Genomic DNA, 18,953 nt, shown 5'->3' on the forward strand with positions numbered 1-18,953 from the left:
TCACTCTTATGAATTTAGTCCACAAATTGAGAACACGTGCTGGTCACACTGACAAGAACAGTTCGAAGCGGAATCAACTTAATGTGCAATATATTATTTAACTAATTTTATTTTGCACATTTACATTTTATATTTGCCAGCTATTTGAATATCGAAAGGCTGCATATTAAAACGAAGCCATATTATGGTCACCCAGGCAATGAAATTTGGTAAAAAACAGCCAATAAGTCTATTGGTCACACTGCCACCCAATTCAAAGCTAACGATCCGTTTTGAGAAAAAAGAAGCAAAAGCCTATGAGCTTGAGAACATAACGAAACGCAATAAGCAAAACAAAAACGAAAATCTCCGCCAAATAACGGATCTTTTTCTTGCAGTTTTCTTTTGTCCGATTTGGCGTTGAAGCTCAAAATCGGACTTGTTGTTAGTTTTTTAAAATAAAAAAAATGTTGTCATTTGAAATTAAAAAATTTTTTTTTTGTTTTAGGGGGCTAATACATAATAGATTTGAGAAAAAATGTGAAAACGGTAAAAAGTTAACTTACTGCTAAAGAAAATACTTATTGAAATAAATAAATAGTCTTGTCCGATTTGGCGTTGGAACCACTGTAAATCGCAATTTGTAAATAATTTATAAACTAAGTATATATAATGTTGTTGTTATTGTTTTTTTCAGATGTCGCATGTGACTGCAATTTGGCCAACGACTTTTTAACTGATGGCACATCCATTTAAATACAATTGGGCAGATAATGTGCCGCGATAAGGTGCGCATGCAACGACTAAAAGCATCGGCAATGGACGTTGGCCATTGGCTATCGTGGACAGTTAACTGAGGACACTTGGCTGGCTCATTTGCGGTTCAGCATGTTGTCGAGCGAGTCGGTGCAATCGATTCATAACATAACGCTAATATACGCAGTGGTGTGGACGATTAACAGCCACTATGCCAGCGACTCCAGCAAGCCGCTCTCGATCATGAATTTCGCCAGGCGGGAATCGAGCCGTGACCTGCACAATGATCTCACTGATGCTGTGCTGCGTCTGGCCTCAGCTGCCGGGCGCATTAAGTTTTTGCTGCAGAACGAGGGCATCGTTACCGACGAGTCGCTGGCCGAAGACGCACCGCAGGCGCCACCAAGTGGAGTTCTGGGCAGGGACACGGGACTGTTTCTGCTCGATAGCTGGGCCACCTATTTACGACTGGAGCGGCATCTGATGCAGCCGGGCAGCTTCTACAAGCGCAATGGCTACTATTGCATCGTGTATACGGGCGAGGAGACCGGGCGCCTTAGCGTCATTTACAAAATCTTTCAGCGCCTCCTTGCCATCTACGTGATCAACGTGAATGTGCTGCTGGCCAATCGGCAGAATGGCACCATCCAGGTGTACAACTACTATCCATACCGTCCGCATCGCTGTCAGTCATCGGAGCCCGTGCACTATGCCACCTTCCAGGGCAGCCTGGGTGCTCCGCCGATCTTTCATTTGGAGAACAGCGTTCGTTTCTTTGACAGCAAAGTGGATGACATGCATGGCTGCAAGCTGGTCACCGTCACATTTCAGCACCGTCCATTTGTCATCATCGATGACAGCAGCAATCTGACTGATGTGCAGCGTCTGTTGGGTATCGAGGGCAGGATTTACCAATTGCTGGCCGAGCGCATGAACTTTGCAGTTACATTGGTGAAGGAGCCCAATGGGGATCGTGGCATTGTCCATCCTAATGGCACATTAACAGGCGCTATGAAGATGGTGAGTCAAAGGTCTCGAAGGCAATCGATAACATTCATCGCCGATATCGATTTGATTACACATATATAAAAAGCTTGCAGTTTGTATCGATAAACGATGAACAGAATATGTGACAATAGTCTGAAATTGATTTTGATAGAAATCGATAAATCGATAGGCCTTAAACTCTTTAAAAAACGACTATGATCGAAATTTAAAGAACAATTCCGATAACTATCGATCGTGACTTTTACTTATAGCTGCCACACACGATAGGAAATCGATCTGCCTCCCTAAACCAAATGATTTCAATCAAAATCGATAAAACGATAGACGATAACTATTAACTCTCCACAATTGCAGATCGTTGATGGCTTGGCGAACATTACCTTCGTCTCATACATGTACAACAAGGAGCGCGCCATGTATATGCTGCCGAGCATCTCGTACACCAGCTTTCCCATTGTACTGTGTGTGCCTGGAGGCCGTCCACTGACGCCGCTGGAGAGGCTGACCAAACCGCTCGGGTACATCACGTGGATTTGCCTGTTGACCAGCATACTGACCGGCCTGACGCTGATTACAATGCTTCAGTTGTTGAGTGTGCCGCGATTGCGTCGCTTTGTGCTCGGCGAGAGCAATCGACGGCCTGCCACGGAGCTGTGGAGCACTCTGTTTGGTGGCATTCACATGCATCCGCCACGTCGGAACTTCGCCCGTTTCCTGCTAGCCATGTGGCTGCTCGAGACGCTGGTGCTGCGTGCCGCTTACACGGGCGAGATGTACATATTGCTACAGGATGCACGGGTGCGTGCACCGCTGCGCACGCTGGCTGAGGTGCTGGACAAGAAGTTCGAGTTCCATATGCTGCCTGCACTGAAGCCAGTGTTCCGAGAGCTGGTCAGTCAGGAGCGAGTTGTGCTCATTCCCCGGCTGGAGGAATCGCTCGTGCAGCTACGCGACAATGCCGAGGCGCAATTTGTGGTGCCATTGCTGAGACCAACCGCATCCCGATTCGATATGGACTCCGGACCCGAGAAGCCGCGTCTCACCGTGCTTCGTAATCCCATGCTAACTGCCCCGATGACCCTTTACATGCGTCCGCACTCGTATCTAAAGCAACGCATCAATAAGCTGCTGATCAATATGATGTCCTCGGGCCTGGTGGACCGCTTTCGTCGCATGTATCTGGACAGGATCGAGCACATAGTCAATCTGCGCAACCGTGAGCCCACCAAACTCAGCCTCTGGCAGCTGGGCGGCCTCTTTGCCAGCTTTGGATTGATGCACCTGTTGGCCAGTATCGTCTTTCTGCTCGAACTGCACGCCGCTCAGCCGCACCGACCGCGTTTGCGCCGACTCATGAATGCAGCCAACCGCTATATGGTCTAAAGCGGCAGCCACTAAAAGAAATCGAAAAGTTTTCCCCTCATTTGCTTTGTATTTTATCTAGACATTAATTGAATTGCAATGTAATCACTCAACTGCAATGAACTTATCTACATGTTAACTTAACGGTATTGTGTCTTAACTAAAATGTAACGTATACCAATTGTAACTTATCTACAGAAGACTTATCTAACTATCTTTTAATTTGTGTGCATTGTAATTATCTGAATTATAACTTATCCAGTCAGCAACTTAACATGAGCTTCATATGACGTAACTACATTGTAACTCATTGTAGATGTAACTTACACACATGATAGATTAACTCTCCTTAAGCATATCTATATTGTAACTTATCTACATATCTACAATATAACGTACATTAACTCTCCTTAAGCATATCTATATTGTAACCTATCTACAATTTGCCGTATCTATATCTTAGCTTAACTACATTGCATACAACTTCTCTACAGTTTAAAATATCTAAATTGTGACTTATTTATGATTGTGATTTATCTAGATAGTGCATTAACGTGCAATGCATCTATATTCTCACAGTTCAATCTTATCAATACTTTATATAGGCCATCTACATTGCAACTTAGAGGACATTGCAGCTTAACTGTAATGCATCTTCAAACATATTGATACTTAGCTAAAAATAGTTGATCAATTAGATACAGTTACTTTGCTGCTTATTATTATATTATATTATATTTGTATTTACATATATCTGGTTGTCTAAAAATGTAAATGTATTTCTGATCAACCAATCGTCTTTAAGCGTGATTTATCTGCTTAGAATTGATCTAAAATATATGTAGACTATATTCAGTTACCATGTAAAAATTGATTGAATCAAAACCCTATATCATATTATATATGATATCTGCTGTATGGAATCCGTTATCATCTAGCAAAGGAGTTTCCTAGATAAACAGTAGCAGATCAAACAGTTAGGTATTTAATAATTTGCATTAACTTTCAAGCTTTACAAACTAATCCATTGTTATACATTCACTTAGATCATATTCCCTATGGCAATGATTCCATCTAGTCGAATGCCCTCACAGCCGCCCCAAAATCCTAGATAGCCAGCGCATGCGTTCATGTCCACTGACTAGCTCGAGAACAAAGATGGCCAGCGCCAGAGAGTGGGCAAACAGGAGGCAATTGAGGGCGGCATAGATGAAACGCATGCACTCATTGACCTGAGCCACGTAGTTGGTGCAGTGCTTCAGTGGATTCAGTCGAGCGCTCATGGAGGTGGCCAGATGCGACGACTTGAGCCGATTGACAATGTGCGGTCCAATGCCGGTGCTGCGCATGAGGAACAGCATGTGATTGAAGTTGGAGGTCAAGTATGAGCCCATTGGGAAGTGCACGCAGATCATGTTGTCCACGATCTTGTTGCTGGCCAGAACGAGTCTGTGCTGCTTCGCTCGCTGCCTGCCCAGATAGTCGGCCACAAAGCTGGCCGTGCTGATGGTGGCGACTCGTTGCCATTCCGGCTGGGCCTGCAGCTGCTCGAGCATGTCCACTGGCTGGCCGGGCAGGATGCGCGTGCGTGCCCTTAGCGCAGGCAGCGACGCGGTCATGCGGTACGTGGCATGATCCGTAATGAAGTGGTAATCCTGCAGGAGCGCCTGCTCCAGGCTGTCCGGCAAAGGGCGAGTCGGTGCATTGTACAGGAACATAAAGACGGAGCTCTCGTAGCACATGCGCAGCATGAAGACCGAGAGAATCCAGGCCAGATCGAGGAGCGCAACGTCACGCCAGCCGCCCACATAGCACAGCAGACGCAGTGCAGCCAGCGCAAGCACCAGCAGCCAGACGTGCGAGTCAAACGGTAACAGCATGATCTCGTAGACGCTGTACGGGCGAGCCGTGCGCAGCACCAGCACGTACTCCACCTGGCTGTAGGGCAGCGTGCTGGACAGATGCTTGTAGCGAGCCGGCATGCAGGCGGCAAATCCGAGCGTCATATTCGCCCGCCTCTGCTGGAGCATGCGGAAGGCGCCGGTCATGGTGCCGTTCATGTAGCTGACGCCGCCAATCAAATCCGCCGGCTCATTGGACACCAGGGCCAGGCTGAAGTTCAGCCTGCTCGCCAGCAGCTTCAGTATGTCGGCATCGATGCCAGAGATTCGGTCGCTGGGCCGCGTCTGCTTCATATGCAGCCGCATGTACGGCCGTATCTGCCAGACGACCACGTGCAGGGGACAGCCGTGCAGATCCCGCAGCTTCGGCGGATAGATCTGGTAGAGGCGCGCCTGCTGCAGCGGCACAGGCACCGCCTGCGTATCCTCACAGCCGCGAGCACCAGAGTACGGATAGTAGGTGTAGCTGCTGACTCTGCCCGTCCGCAGCTCGGCCAGCAGGAGGAGCACGTGCACGTTGTAGCGCTGGTGCAGCAAATACGCGAAGATCTGGCTCATCTGCGCCAGCTGCCAGGAGGCGTCATCTCGCCCGGCTATCATCACGATTAGGTATTTGAATTTGTGGGTCATGTTCATGCGCGGATTGCGATTGCTGGCCTCGATCAACTGTCTGGCATCCTGCACAAAGAACATCAGCATTTGGGTGCGCAGACCCAGTGACTCCTCTAGCCGCTCGCCCAGCACACGCGGCACCATGGCTCCGAGGCAGTGCGTCAGCACCTGCTCCACCATGCGCTGCTCCCTCCGTGGCAATTGATTCTTATAGCTGGCGCTGATGAAGACGCTCATGTCGTGGGCCTCACAGGTCTGTCCAAATATCAATTGCATTACTGTAATCAAATTCTTCGCCAATTCTCCATCCGCCGGATCTTGTCCGGGCAGGCAGCCAAAGCTAAGCCCAAGCAGCAGCAGCAGCAGCAAATGCACAGCGTTCAGTTCCATTTCCAAGGAATAACTGAAATGGGATCCGTTTTGAACAATCCATATATATTGATTGCATATCGACTGTGATTGCAGTCCCAACACCCCAGAGACTGTGCAATGTCCGAGCTGTCCGTCCGTCTGTCCGCAGGAATGAAAACCATTTCGACGCTATCGAAGCTATAAATTTGAAATTGGAATTATACATATATTCGAGGGTATACCTCGAATTATAAAGTGTCAAGATTTTTCTGATACGCCCACTAAGGGCGTGGCATACCGAAAATGCATTTTCCAGCAAATCTTAGTTGATAATTTGGATAATATATAGCCTGAGATCAGAATGAATTGGCGGATATATCTATGCCTAGCGATGGCTAAAGAATAATTATTACGCCTCTTTGAAGGCGTGGCGCATGCAAAAAAAAAAAACCTTGTAATAATCCTTCTAAGAACTAGCAACTAGAAAAATTATATATCTACGCCCCCTGGGGGTGTGGCAAATCGATGACCATTTGCAGCACCCACATGAAAAATTCATAAACAAAGCAACAAAGTATCACGCAGTCGGTTACGCCCGACTGCGACGCTCTTAGTTGTTTGTCTGTATATTTCTCAATTCGATTACTATAATAATACACTAAAGTTTGTTCCAGTGGCAAAAATACTTGTTCTCCCTTGACAACAGCTGACACAAATCTCATTTAAAACGTGTAATGCATTAGAAAATCAGTGCAAATTACATAAACCACTTTCCACTGGCTACACAGTCCGACCTAGCTACATACCTCATTCCCAGGGCAGGCTGAGTATTTCGAACTGAATCGGCATGTTTTTCAACAAATATGTATATATTTAGGATCCAGGTAGGTGGCGAAAAATTTTCTTGCTGACATCGCTGTGAGCATTTTCTCATACTGCCTCAGTCTGTAATTAGGAAAGGTTTTCCTTCCTTTTTTTTATTCATTTATAAATTTTTATTTTTTTATTCGCTGGGTATTTCAATAACCTAGACCAAAATTTAATAGTAGATTTGCTAATGGTTGTGGTTAACCAACGAAGGAGCTGGTTGAAAGAAAGAAATCTGCCGGATCGCTGCTTGATCGCTGGATCTTCTCCATCTTATTGAAGCTGTCAATTGCTGTCAGTCGTTCATTGGGTCTGAGAATAGACGCAGTAAGTACTTCCCATTCCGCACATAGTGCAGATTTTGTTGTACCCTGAACCCATTGAAAATAGGTAGTCAGGGTACATGCAGAAGGAGGCTTGCCAGACCCAATATAGACTTGATAAGTTATAGCTCTGTTCCTGTCTGTGAGTTCGTCGATCTCTGATCCTATTAAAGCGAGGGACTTGAAATGTTTGTTGTAGGTCCCTATATAGCATACGTTCAATGAAATGTTTTCGTGATTGTTAGTAGGCTGGAAAATTACGTTTTCTAATGAAATCAAATCTGAAATTTCCTCATACAGACTCTGTCTGTTCTAGAGAAAAGTTCTCTCATATATATTTTTTTATTTTATTTTTGCAGGGCATTTCCATATTGTAATCGGAAGCCCACAACTTAATATTGATTCATGACAACTAAGGGTTCGCGATATATTCCAATAAACCTAGTGCCTGGTTCCACTCTTGCCTTAAGAGCTACATCAACGGAAGAAATGCTAAGGACTTAAGCTGTGTGCATTGATTGTTTGCTTTCTGGATATTCGTTAATTTTTCAACACTAAACTCAATTGGTTAAGAATCGACATAGACCAATACCAAGTCGCTAAATCAAGTTTGGTTATCGTAAGTACTCATTTCATTTCGTATTCAGTACGCTAAGTAACTTGAGTCCGTAGATTTTCACTACATTTTCTGTGAGATTATCAAATTTATATATATATATATTTTTTTTTTTTCGAAGTCTCTTTTAAAACGGGCATGCAGTTTGCCATTTAGTTTTTATTTTCCTTTCCTTATTTTTTTTTTTTTTTTTTTTTTAAATTTAATATCTGGTAATAAATTCTTCTGAAGTAGAGTCCAACCTCAAAAATAACTAATGGTAAAGTTTTGAATATGTGTTGAGTTCGGTTTCTGGCAAAGGAAGTAGAGCAAATTGATTTTGAGCAATGTACGGCTGGCTGTCCGTCCGTATGAATGTAGGTTATATACATTAACTACTCGCAAGATTTTCATCTCAGTAACATTTCCAACACTGAATCGAATCGAGTCGAAGTACACCATACAAATTCACTCAATCAAATTTACTGATGTTAGTTCTCATTTTATTCCATATTCATTAGGTTAAGAGACTTTAGTCCGTAAGGACATATATTTTTATATAAATTTTTACTCGGAAACTATTTCTCTAAAATCCTTGTTATTTTGCATTTCTGAAAAAAAGTCTCTTCCAAAAATTTTGTTAATCACTGTCTTGCTTACTTTTCTAATCTTGTTTTTATAAATTTGGCAATACAATTTCTGGAAGGATAACAAATGGTAAATATGAAAATTATCTAGTGTTGAAAAACGTGAACGATTCTGTGCGCTGAGTTCGCTTTCAGGCTTAAGCTAGAATTAAAGACAAAAGTGGATTAACTAAATTGTTTTTGTGCAATATCCGTCTTGCTGTCCGTCATTCCGTCCGTATGAATGTAAACCCCTTTTTGTCGCTAGGGAACCTAGAGGATTTCAATTTCGTATATATACTCGTTAGATTTTGAGAAAATACCCAATAGGAACGTGGCCAATCAGAAAGCACATTTCCCGGTATGTCATCTCTATCTCTATCAATTTTCCCGAAGATTATATGCCTATATATTCAAGAGCAACATTTTCACTCGCATTAAACTCCGCAGTGGAAGCCAGCTAAGTCTTTAGAATCCGTGATATATTCCATTAAACCTAGTAATTGGTTCCATTAGGCAAAATATCTGGTTAAAAGGAAAGACAGTGTAGGATTAGGGTCGTATACATTTTCTGCTTGTTCGCAGGGTTTTCATCATCTTTGTAACATTTTCTATCGAATCGAAGTACACCATATAAATTCAGTCAATCAAGTTTACTTATTGTAGTTCTCATTCCCTTCCACATTCAGTAGGTTGAGAGGCTTCAGTCCGTAAGGACATATATTTTTTATAAATTTTTACTCCGAAATAATTTTTATTTTCAATTTCTAAAAAAAAAGTCTCTTCAAAAACTGGCATGCAATTTGCCATTCAGTTTTTGCATTGATCTCTAATCTTGTTTTTAAATTCGAATATTCGGCAATATAGTTTTCTGAATTGGAGCCCAACCTCAAGAATAATTAATGGTAAATATTGAAATTAGTAAACGTGATTATTTTACTCAGTTTGTTGGGTGTGTGTTGATTAAAGACAAGAGTGAATTGAAGAAAGAGAGTTTGTAATGTCCATCTGTTTGTCCGTCCGTATGAATGTAAGTCCTTTGGTTAATTTCATATATATAATTTCGTATATAAGTGAATTTTATTTATGAGCCCGTTGTTTAAAGCGTTAAGGTTTCGATGAAACGTCCACCAGGGGTATCGGATAACACATCTTCCGATATGTCGGAAATCATATTAGCTACTCTATTGACCAACCCAAAAATGATATATTATATTATTTGACTGCAACTAAGGTTACGCGCTATATTCTAGTAAACCTCATAATCGATCTCATTAAGCAAACGAATAGGTTGAGGAAAGACGGACCAGAGTTTAGATTATATACATTGACTAGTTGTTCGCTGGATTTTCATCATCTCAGTAACATTTTCTATCGAATCAAAGTCACCATACAAATTCACTCAATCAAGTTTACTTATTGTAAGCTCTCATTTTATTCCATATTCATTAGGTTTAGAGACTCCAGTCCGTAAGGACATATATTTTTTTATAAATTTTAGCTCGGAAACTATTTCTCTAAAATCATTATTTTTATTTCTGAAAAAGTCTCTTCCAAATCGGGCATACAATTTGCCAGAAAGTTTTTCATTATTGTTTTCATATAAGAATATTTGGCAATACATTTCTCTGAATTGGAGCTCAGCCTTAAAAATAACTAATGGTAAATATGAAAGTTAACAGGTCCTCTATAACGTGAACGCCTCAGTTCGTTGAGTTTGCTACCTAATCTAAGATTAAATTAAAGATAAAAGTGAATTTAGTAAATTGGTTTTGGGCAAGATCCGTCTTGCTGTCCATCCTTGTGAATGTAAGCCCTCTTTTTCACTATTGAAGCTAAAGAATTTATATTTCGTATATGTACTCGTGTATAAACTAATCTGATACTGTTAAGACTTTGGCGAAACATCCATGCATTTCTATGAATGAGTATTCTGCAGTCGGTTACTCTCGACGGCAACATTTTTACTCGCATTGAACTCCCCAGTACGGAATATATTTCTTTTAATCCAGCCCTAGTTCCCATTAGAGAAACGATCTGGCTAAGAGGAAAGACAGACAGTACAGGATTTAGGTTATATATGTACATTGATTTAGGCTATATATCAACATTGATCTATCGAATCGCATTGAATCCAAGTGCACCATTCCAATTCACTCAATCAAGTTTCTTTATTGCTAGTTCTCATTCATTTCCATATTCAGTAGGTTGAGAGACTACAGTCCGTAAGGACATATATTTTTTTTTATATAAATTTTTACTCGGAAACTATTTCTCTAAAATAATTTTTATTTTGAATTTCTGAAAGTCTCTTCGAAAACGAAAAGACAATTTACCATTCAGTTTTTGTTTTTATAAGTCTTTCCGAATTGGAGCTCAACCTCTAATAACTAATGGTAAATAGGTCAAGAAATCAAGAAGTGCTTCATTGTAAACTGTTCAATCGGCATTCAATATTAACCAAATGGTTTTATTTTTCAGATTTTCTCTCTAGTTTCCAATTGAGCATCTGGACTATCAGCCGATTACTTGAAATCAAGGTAATTAACGTGGCCTTCAGGTTTTGAACTTAACCTAAAGAGTTTCTTCTTACATTAATTCGAACTGATTTCTTTATTTGATAACCAAGTACAATGGAGGAATTCACTGAGGGACCAAACAGATATGTTAGGAATGTGCTGGTTTTGAAGAAGGATACGTGCTCGGTGCGCGAGCTAATCATCTGGGTCAACAAGCAATTGCAATGCGAGATTAAAGAGCTGTCCGAATTGACAGCAGGCGATATTTATTGCCAAATTATGCACAAAGTAGCTCCGAAGGCAATGCCGATGGACAGAGTTTTCTTGTATACCAATGTCAGTCACGAGATCGAATCGAACTATAACATGTTTCGTAATGCACTTGAAAAACTGAATATTCATAAGAATATTTATCATCGCGACCTGGCCAAGGGAATCGGCCACTATGAGTTCGTGACCTGGCTACACAAGTTCCACAGGGTGAACTGCAAGAGTGATTCGTACGATGCGGTGGCTGAGCGCAAAGGCCAGCCGATTGGATTGAAGAAAATTGTAAGTACGAAGCCCACAGTCGATTACACAGCCTATCTGCGACGTAGCACTACCATTGTGTCTCAAAATGGCGGCAAGGGGGAGGTGGCTCATCGTTCGAACAGCCTAGTTGGCATGGCCGACAAGAACAGTGACGGAACTGAAGACAATGCTGATCCGGATCAGCTTAAGGCCAAGCCCAATAAAAAACCTATCCAGAAGAGAAGTGCCTCCAGGCCAGCCGTGAGCAAACCAGCCGTACCAGGTGGGGCCAAGCCGTCAGGAAAGCCAAAATTGGAGAGGTCCCTTACCGTGATGCATCCCAAGCCGTGGCAACAGGCTGGCAAAGCCACTCAACAGAGCAAGGAAACGGCTCAAGCTAAATCGGATCAAGTTCGAGCAAATCCGAAGCCGCCAACTCGCGCGAATACAGCTTTGGCAGATGTGTCCAAGCCAAATTCAGCAGGTGGGTCCAAGCCAGCTTCACCAGGCGGTAAACGATTGGAGAGGTCCCTTACCGTTATTCATCCGAAGCCGTGGCAACAGGCTGGCAAAGCCACTCAACAGAAGGAATTGTCTCAATTGAAAATGGACCAAGCTCTACCGCAGCCAAAGCAAAGTCGTACTCTTCTATCACAAAAGAAATGGGAGCCAGCTCAAAAGAAATCGGAAACAATACTAAAGAAAATGGGAACCGTGCAAAAGAAAATGAAATCTGGTCAGAACGATTCGCAACCCAATGAACCAAAGTCGGAGCTAGCTGAGTCGGAGCCAGCTGAGTCGGAGCGAGCTGAGTCGGAGCCAGCTGAGCAGGAGCCAGCTGAGGCGGTGCCAGCTGAGGCAGAGCCAGCTAAGGCGGAGTCACCTGAGGCAGAGCCAGCTGAGCCGGAATCGAAATTGCCTAAAACTGAGCAGGAAACAGCTAAAGGGAACCCGGAATCACCCGTTCAAGTCGAACCGGAACCAATTGATGTAAAAGGAGACAAATTCAAAATCCAGCTGCCGTCACTTCAGTTGAGGCGGGAGCCAACTCTATTGAGAATGGAACCAGTTAAGGGAACTCCCGATCCACTTGGTATGACCCCAGCAAAACGTATTTATTTTAAACGCATTCAGCGCAAGGAGAATGCATCGCCGGCTGCTAGCACTAGGAAACCAACCCAACGCCGCCTAAATTTTAAACGCAACATGGGCGCGGCTGAGGAATTGCTTTCTGAAAAGGTTCTAGCAGCTTGTGAACCCATTCGGCTACTAGGTAACGTGACTTCTTTGCAATCTCCAGAACATTCAAATCTTTCGTCTATAGTAGAGGCAGCTGGACCACCAGCTGAGCCATCAACATCACAAGCATCGACTCAACAGACTGAGTCAGACTCCTCGTCACTTCCACAAAATGTAATTAATACTTCTGAGCTTGTAGCAAATGAGCCAATCGCTCCGAATACTGAGTCCTCTGGTATGCCACCAGATGGTCCACAAGCTACCGCTTCTCTACCGCGCAAGCCATTTACTAATTTAAAGGCAACAGGTATGATTCAAGGTCAGAAGAAGAAGCATGCGCCACTCAAGGTGAGGTTTGGTTCAGTTGAGATACTGGCATACAGTGAAGATGCATCGGTATATGCTAATTATACTCCAAACGTGGCTATTGCCAAACAAGTCATACAATCATTCTCCGAACAGGGAGCGGCTCGCTCTTCGGCCCCATTAGCTCCTGAAGCGACCAAGAAACCAGCAGCAACTAAGCCTAAACCTATCAAGACTTCTTCGGTGGTTCCAAACCTTTTTTTACAGCATAATTTACCAAAATCGGGAGCGTTGCTGTCCTTGCCAGTTAATGAAGCTGCAGGAGGTAGGCTTGCTAAAAAACCAAAGATAGGCCACCCATTGGCCACCTCTTCACCGGTTATAACTGCTTTGGATGAATGCCGTCTTGCCGAGTTGCCACCGGATTCAGACTCCGACGATGATGATGATGATCGTGTTTGGAATACACGCCGCCAGATCGCTCTATTGAAGGACAAACTAACTACTGTTGAATGCATTCTAATGAAATATTGTGGTGAATCGCACATTGTGATGAAAAAGCTGAAGCGCTACTTCCGCAAACAAGAAGTAGATGAACCGTTCATTATGGGAACTTTTTAAAACAAAACCTTTTCGTTCGTAAATATTTTACTTTTAACTGTTCAATTTAAATTAAATGTTATCTTCAAAAGCACCAAGTGTGCCCAGATGTCTCATCTACATATTGTTTATATTTTATACCATTTTTAAAAATAACAAAAATTTTTACTTGTGTTACAATGGCCAAAGACGTTTACTCACGGCTGCTGCTCAGTGTGACCAGCTTACACATTTTCATAAATACTTAGCCCTAACTATGCTACATACAAAGCTTTTATTCTGTTAGGAACCAACGCTGAAATCGTGGGAAGCGTAATGAGATCCGCTCTAGGCAAAAAAGAAGCGTGCTAAGCATTAATCCAATTAGCATTAGCACAAATATGATATAGAGCTCATGGATTCCGAATATTCTATAGGTGGTCGTACGCACGTCTCGCAAATAGACTTCGTCCAGCTCCCAGCGCTCCCAGACTGCCAGCAGTCCCCCGGAGCGCATCCACATAATGTGCTCGTTGAAGGCGTCGATTAGAAATGAATGTTTCCTTAGGTACATCGTCATCTGCAAATATATCACATCCTGACTCATGATCTCGAACTGATGTATCCCCTGTTCCATTTGGGATTTGACACTCAACTGATTGTACAACAGAAAGGTCTCCAGCGTGGCGGCTACCACCTGCCTCTGGCCCCGCGGATTGTGAGCCAAGTAATACAGAGGATGCATTAGGGATCCGTCGCCGTCGGCCACATGGAATCGCATCTGCTGTATGGCGGGTATTTCAGCGAGCACATCACTGATTCCACTAGACAGCACAACTTCATAGTTGTGAGCCACAACCTCATCGAGGGACTGGGGCAGCCGGTTCAGCATACGGGTGCGTATCAAATGGTAAAGCATGCCCTGGTACATGGTGCGTATGAGCAACGTGTAGAGAATTAACATGATGCAGTGCACTCGCTTCGCGATCGAGCGCGGAAAAGCTGCCATGGGCATGCCCACGAAGACCAGGAGCACATTGAGCACAAGGCAGCCCTGATGCCTGAGCGGCAATAGTCGATCCATTGTCAGCTGCATCAGGAACGAAAGGGCGAAAACAACGCCAATCGCCAGCCAAATCGATGTCCGAAATGGAAAGAATAGAATGTCCAGCGAGGTCAGCTCGTAGCTGGTGCCCAAGACGCCAAAGCGGACGCTTGTCTGCAGATAGTTGTGTGTCGATGTCCCCAATGTGCTGCGCTCCACCGTCTGGCGGATGCCACCGACGCATAAATCCGCTTGGTTACTGTGCAGCTAGAATAACAAAGATAATTAGACTGGAAAGGAAGGCTAGCTAGCAATATGAAAATTCACCATCTGGAGCATGCGGTTGATCTGGAGTCCCGTTCCACTTGCGCTGTTCCACTGTTGCACTTGGATGCTTATATTGAATCTTTCAATAAACGTCAGCAAGAGACGACCTTCAATGCCGCCAGTAATGCGCACATCCGGTCCAGATCCGTCTAGCTAGAGGTACGGCGGTAAATGCAACAGCCCTGCGCGCAGTGGACATCCAAAGAAATTGTTCAGCTTGCGGGGAAAGAGCTGCGGATTTAGCATGTGGCTGCCGTTGTAGCGATTAATCAGCTTGGGCGTCGTATCTGCACAGCTCTCGGGCCCGAATGGCAGGTACGTGTAAAGCAGGATGTCGCCATTGGCGCGCTGCACCTGGACGTTGCAATTGATGAGCTGGTGGCGCCAGCAATGCTCGAAGATGCGATGCATCTCGCTCAGCAGCAGACGATCACGTGCTTGCAGAAAGATGTAATAGTACTCGTTGTAGTTGTACTCCTTGGAGTGGGCCTCCACCTCGATCTCCGCAAAGGCCGCATAGGAGTCCGTGAATATGATATTGTAGTGTCGGCGACCCGGAACAAATTTTCGCAGAATGCCCTGCTCCACAGTGACTATCTGGAGCGGGGCTATGCCCCAGTCTCGAAAGAGTACGGTCATCATCTCGGTGTAGAAGTTGCACGTATGATTGTTGCGGCAGCAGAGGGTCAGCACCAGCGACGGCGTCACGCTCATAATGTGAATGTGGACCACGTGCAGCAGGGCTCGCGCCACATACTCATTGATTTGGTTCATCTGCTGCCCGGACAAGTCCTGATACGACTGAAACAGCTGTGATATGTTCATTTCCGTGCCGATTCTGAAGCTCAACTGGCTCTAGCAATGGCGTTGAGCCCGCTGCTGAGGCAAAAAAGCTTTGACCAAAGTTTTGTTTGTCTTTTCTCATTAATTGAGCTGGTTTATGATTGATGAGCGCTGCATTGAAAAAGTTGCTGTTCAAATTGTTTATACTTGGTTTTTGTTTTGTTTTCCCTCCATTTTTCTTTTTTGTTTGTCTTTGTTCTGTACATTGCATTCAATTTAGTTCACTAAACAGTTAGTCTGCTCCTTCGAAAATTGCATTTGTAGTCCACGCGCAGTTAGCTTAACGCTCAAACGGTTTTAGTGCTGCCAAAACTTCAAAAATATAATCTAAAGTACTAATATTGAAAAAATACTGACAGCCAACAAAGTGACCGGATTTATTCAATTTATGCTATTTGTGATATTTGTTGATGAATATGGAGGTATGTGGAGGAAAGGAAACGGTAGTTTATCAACGCTTGGCTTAATTTAAGAAATTTCAGCACATTTAGTACATTTTGCATTCATTCAAGCCTCCTGCTTGGCATTTAGTTCAACTTGAGTGCTGCCAGATCGTGAAATTTAATTTAAATTTAATGAAAAAGGTAAACAAACTAATTATATAGAATTGTGTGCCTTAAAGCAAACGTCGCTCCATCTTTCGCTTGGTCAGCCGATGGCAAAGGAGTTCAGCGCAAAAAACCAATATGGAGAGAGCGTAGAGGGTACCCATCAGGCTGTATATACCGATTAGCTGGCGCAACTGTTCGTTCTGTCGGTGTTCTTGCTGATCGTCCTGCAGCTGGGACAGACTGCGCTGTTGCAGGGTACGGCGGCTGTATTTGGCGAAGGCGTCTCGGCGCCAGAAGTCAATGCAGCCACTGGCATCGAGGTTGCGCAACATGTCATTGAACAGTTCCTTGAAATACGTGTGCTTGGGCATATAGATGACCACCTGCTGCAGATTGATGTACTGGGAGAGAATGTGGTAGCTTCTCTGACGATTCGTTGCCGTCAAATGGGCAACGGCCGTGTCCAGGCCGGTGATGGCAAAATACCGACCATCGCCCATTTGATGCAGTGCATCCAGCACTACTTCATCGTAGGGCGATGGAATGCTAATATAACTTTCGTAATTGTGCGCCACCTGTGGCATCTCGCGTAGCATGCTTAAAATGTTCGAACTGCACATGCCACGGAAATTGCTAGCCAAGAGCTGCTCAAACGAATACGGCAGCGTCTCGAACAGCTGCAGGCGTATGAAATGGAATAGCAAGGATTGGTAGACCACACGCAACGGGATGCTACCATAGAGCCAGTGGGCATAGATGACACGCTGCAGCCAGGAGCGTGGCAGGCGCACCAACGTAACGCCCAGCAGCAGCTCCAGCACCTGCAGCCCAATGGGACGCCAGCGCCACATATAGATCAGGCCATGCAGAATCAGGGCCACCAGCAGCAACAGCCAAACGCAGCTCTGAAATGGAAAATACAGCAAGGTGAGTTGGCCAAACTGAAAGTGCTTGATGGCCACAGTGGCCACCAGCGGAGCATAATAGTGAGCCACGGGCGAGGTGAGCATGTTATTGCGGCCAGCTGTCTTCCGAAAGTTACCCACGCTCAGGTTGGCATGTCGCTCTATCAACTAAGACATAGAGAGGGAGATAAAGAAAGAGGAGAGAGTTAATGAAGCTAATTAGTAGCTAATCTTCCTACGCACCAGCTTTAGTGGACTCATCGGTTGACGCTCATCGCCCCAGTTCTTCTGGTAGGTGGCCACCGTCTCGAGCGTCACATTGTGCCAGATCAAACTGCAATTGAGATGTCGTGCCAGCTGCTTGATCAGCGTAGCCTCGAAGCCAATGGCGTCCATCTGCCCCGCCCGATCGTCCCATTGAAGTTCGACAAAGGGCGGCGCGTTCCAGACGACCACAGTGAGCGGACACTGATGCAGCTGGCGCAGCTTGTGCGGAAACATGGGCGCATGGATCATGCGCTGGCCATCGAAACGATTCACCAGCTGCGGCTGTGCGGATTGGCAACGTTGCGACGTATACGGATAATAGCTATAGATGAGCACCTCCATCTGGGCCGTCTGCACCATCACATTGCAGTGCAGCCAAAAGTTGTTCAGGCAATGGTCCAGGATTTGCTGCAGCTCCGCCGGAATCTGCGCATCGCGCGTCTGCAAAAAGATGAAGTAGTATTCGTGATCATCGCTATCCGCGTTATCCTCGTTGATCTGCGTGGAGCTGGAAGGGATTAAGATATACGTAAATATATAGATCCGATGGGCACTGCTTCTACAGTCTCTCACAGCAACGACTTATAGGAGTCCACCAGTAGCAGATTGCAATACTTGCGCCCCGGCACATGAGGCAAGTGATTCACATGTAGCATTTGCACGGAGACTGAGTTCCAAGTGCTGGCCAGATTGCCCACCACATTCCCGAACCACTTTTCCATCTTTGCATCACTGGTGGCCAGTGTTATTATCAGCGTCGCACTGAGCTGTGCGAACACATCCTGGATGACGTGCTTCAGTGCACGGACCACATATTGATTGACGTCCTCCGCTTGGACGCCAATCAGTTTGCTTTCCACGTAGCTGGCGTAGATCTTGCTCTCGTTCATATTCTGTCCAACTTGCTTTGGCGACAGCTCCAAGCGAACTACCCCAAAAGTCAGATAAAACGTCCATCACCTGACAGATAATATCAAAAAATCAACGTCTATGCGAGCCTAATTAAACACAAACATTTACCGTTACTAATTCTTATTACGCTCATCAAAACGTACATGCCATCTGGCCCTAGTTTCATTGTCGATGCTAATTAAAATTAATAAGCACGCATACTTATGTTTATATTTTCTTCATTATATGTGCTATCTGAGCAAACATAATTTCTTATGCACATGCATAGGTAAATATTGAAATTTAAATGATGCAGACAAGTGCTGTTAAATGCACAAATTTGGGGTGGCCACATTTCATTCAAGCCACAGTCAGTCAGTTTTCCAACAAAAATTCCACGAAATATTAGTGTCATAAATTTTATTTTCATAGTAATTGACTACTTTCAATGCACTTATATGTGGTTATTCTTGTATTATTAAAATATTTGCTGATTTGATTTTATTAGTTTTCATTTTGAAAAATGCAGCGCTGCCATGTGTATTAAAAGAGTATAGTTAAGCCATCTGGCAGCACTCGTAACGCAAA

At 44.2% G+C, this 18,953-nt stretch overlaps 6 protein-coding genes across 11 annotated transcripts; 2 read left to right on the forward strand and 4 right to left on the reverse strand.

Annotated features, from left to right (window-relative positions):
- Positions 1 to 681: 681 nt before the first annotated feature.
- Positions 682 to 3,929, forward strand: LOC6585427. The gene is made up of 2 exons (XM_002011022.3): positions 682 to 1,755; positions 2,098 to 3,929. The coding sequence occupies exons 1-2, from the start codon at positions 868 to 870 to the stop codon at positions 3,124 to 3,126; spliced, it is 1,917 nt and encodes a 638-aa protein (XP_002011058.1). The 5' UTR covers positions 682 to 867; the 3' UTR covers positions 3,127 to 3,929.
- Positions 3,930 to 4,193: 264 nt separating this feature from the next.
- On the reverse strand, positions 4,194 to 6,008 carry LOC122756823. The gene has a single exon (XM_044007408.1). It carries the CDS (start codon positions 6,006 to 6,008, stop codon positions 4,194 to 4,196), a length of 1,815 nt encoding a protein of 604 aa, XP_043863343.1.
- Positions 6,009 to 6,901: 893 nt separating this feature from the next.
- LOC6585425 (proteoglycan 4) lies at positions 6,902 to 13,677 on the forward strand. Of its 6 annotated transcripts, XM_015160903.3 has the most exons (4): positions 6,902 to 7,163; positions 7,519 to 7,778; positions 10,862 to 10,920; positions 11,010 to 13,677. In XM_015160903.3, exon 4 carries the CDS (start codon positions 11,014 to 11,016, stop codon positions 13,576 to 13,578), a length of 2,565 nt encoding a protein of 854 aa, XP_015016389.1. In that variant the 5' UTR covers positions 6,902 to 7,163; positions 7,519 to 7,778; positions 10,862 to 10,920; positions 11,010 to 11,013; the 3' UTR covers positions 13,579 to 13,677. The 6 variants fall into 6 exon arrangements, with proteins under 6 accessions (XP_015016389.1, XP_043863187.1, XP_002011056.1 ...); XM_044007252.1 differs by lacking the exon at positions 6,902 to 7,163 and having other exon boundaries at positions 7,467 to 7,778; XM_002011020.4 differs by lacking the exons at positions 6,902 to 7,163; positions 7,519 to 7,778 and adding an exon at positions 8,269 to 8,471.
- A 12-nt stretch (positions 13,678 to 13,689) lies between these two features.
- On the reverse strand, positions 13,690 to 14,993 carry LOC26528187. Its single transcript, XM_015160902.3, has 2 exons — positions 14,909 to 14,993; positions 13,690 to 14,848 (listed from the first exon to the last, which is right to left on the reverse strand). Exons 1-2 carry the CDS (start codon positions 14,918 to 14,920, stop codon positions 13,832 to 13,834), a joined length of 1,029 nt encoding a protein of 342 aa, XP_015016388.1. The 5' UTR covers positions 14,921 to 14,993; the 3' UTR covers positions 13,690 to 13,831.
- A 68-nt stretch (positions 14,994 to 15,061) lies between these two features.
- Positions 15,062 to 15,733, reverse strand: LOC26527573. The gene has a single exon (XM_015160901.3). The coding sequence runs from the start codon at positions 15,731 to 15,733 to the stop codon at positions 15,062 to 15,064; it is 672 nt and encodes a 223-aa protein (XP_015016387.1).
- A 539-nt stretch (positions 15,734 to 16,272) lies between these two features.
- LOC6585424 lies at positions 16,273 to 18,880 on the reverse strand. Its single transcript, XM_032732807.2, has 4 exons — positions 18,495 to 18,880; positions 18,048 to 18,434; positions 17,451 to 17,982; positions 16,273 to 17,375 (listed from the first exon to the last, which is right to left on the reverse strand). The coding sequence occupies exons 2-4, from the start codon at positions 18,362 to 18,364 to the stop codon at positions 16,368 to 16,370; spliced, it is 1,857 nt and encodes a 618-aa protein (XP_032588698.1). The 5' UTR covers positions 18,365 to 18,434; positions 18,495 to 18,880; the 3' UTR covers positions 16,273 to 16,367.
- Between the last annotated feature and the right edge of the window lie 73 nt (positions 18,881 to 18,953).

This window comes from Drosophila mojavensis, unplaced genomic scaffold (genome assembly GCF_018153725.1).
Source record: "Drosophila mojavensis isolate 15081-1352.22 unplaced genomic scaffold, ASM1815372v1 contig_136, whole genome shotgun sequence".
Lineage (NCBI taxonomy): Eukaryota > Metazoa > Arthropoda > Insecta > Diptera > Drosophilidae > Drosophila > Drosophila mojavensis.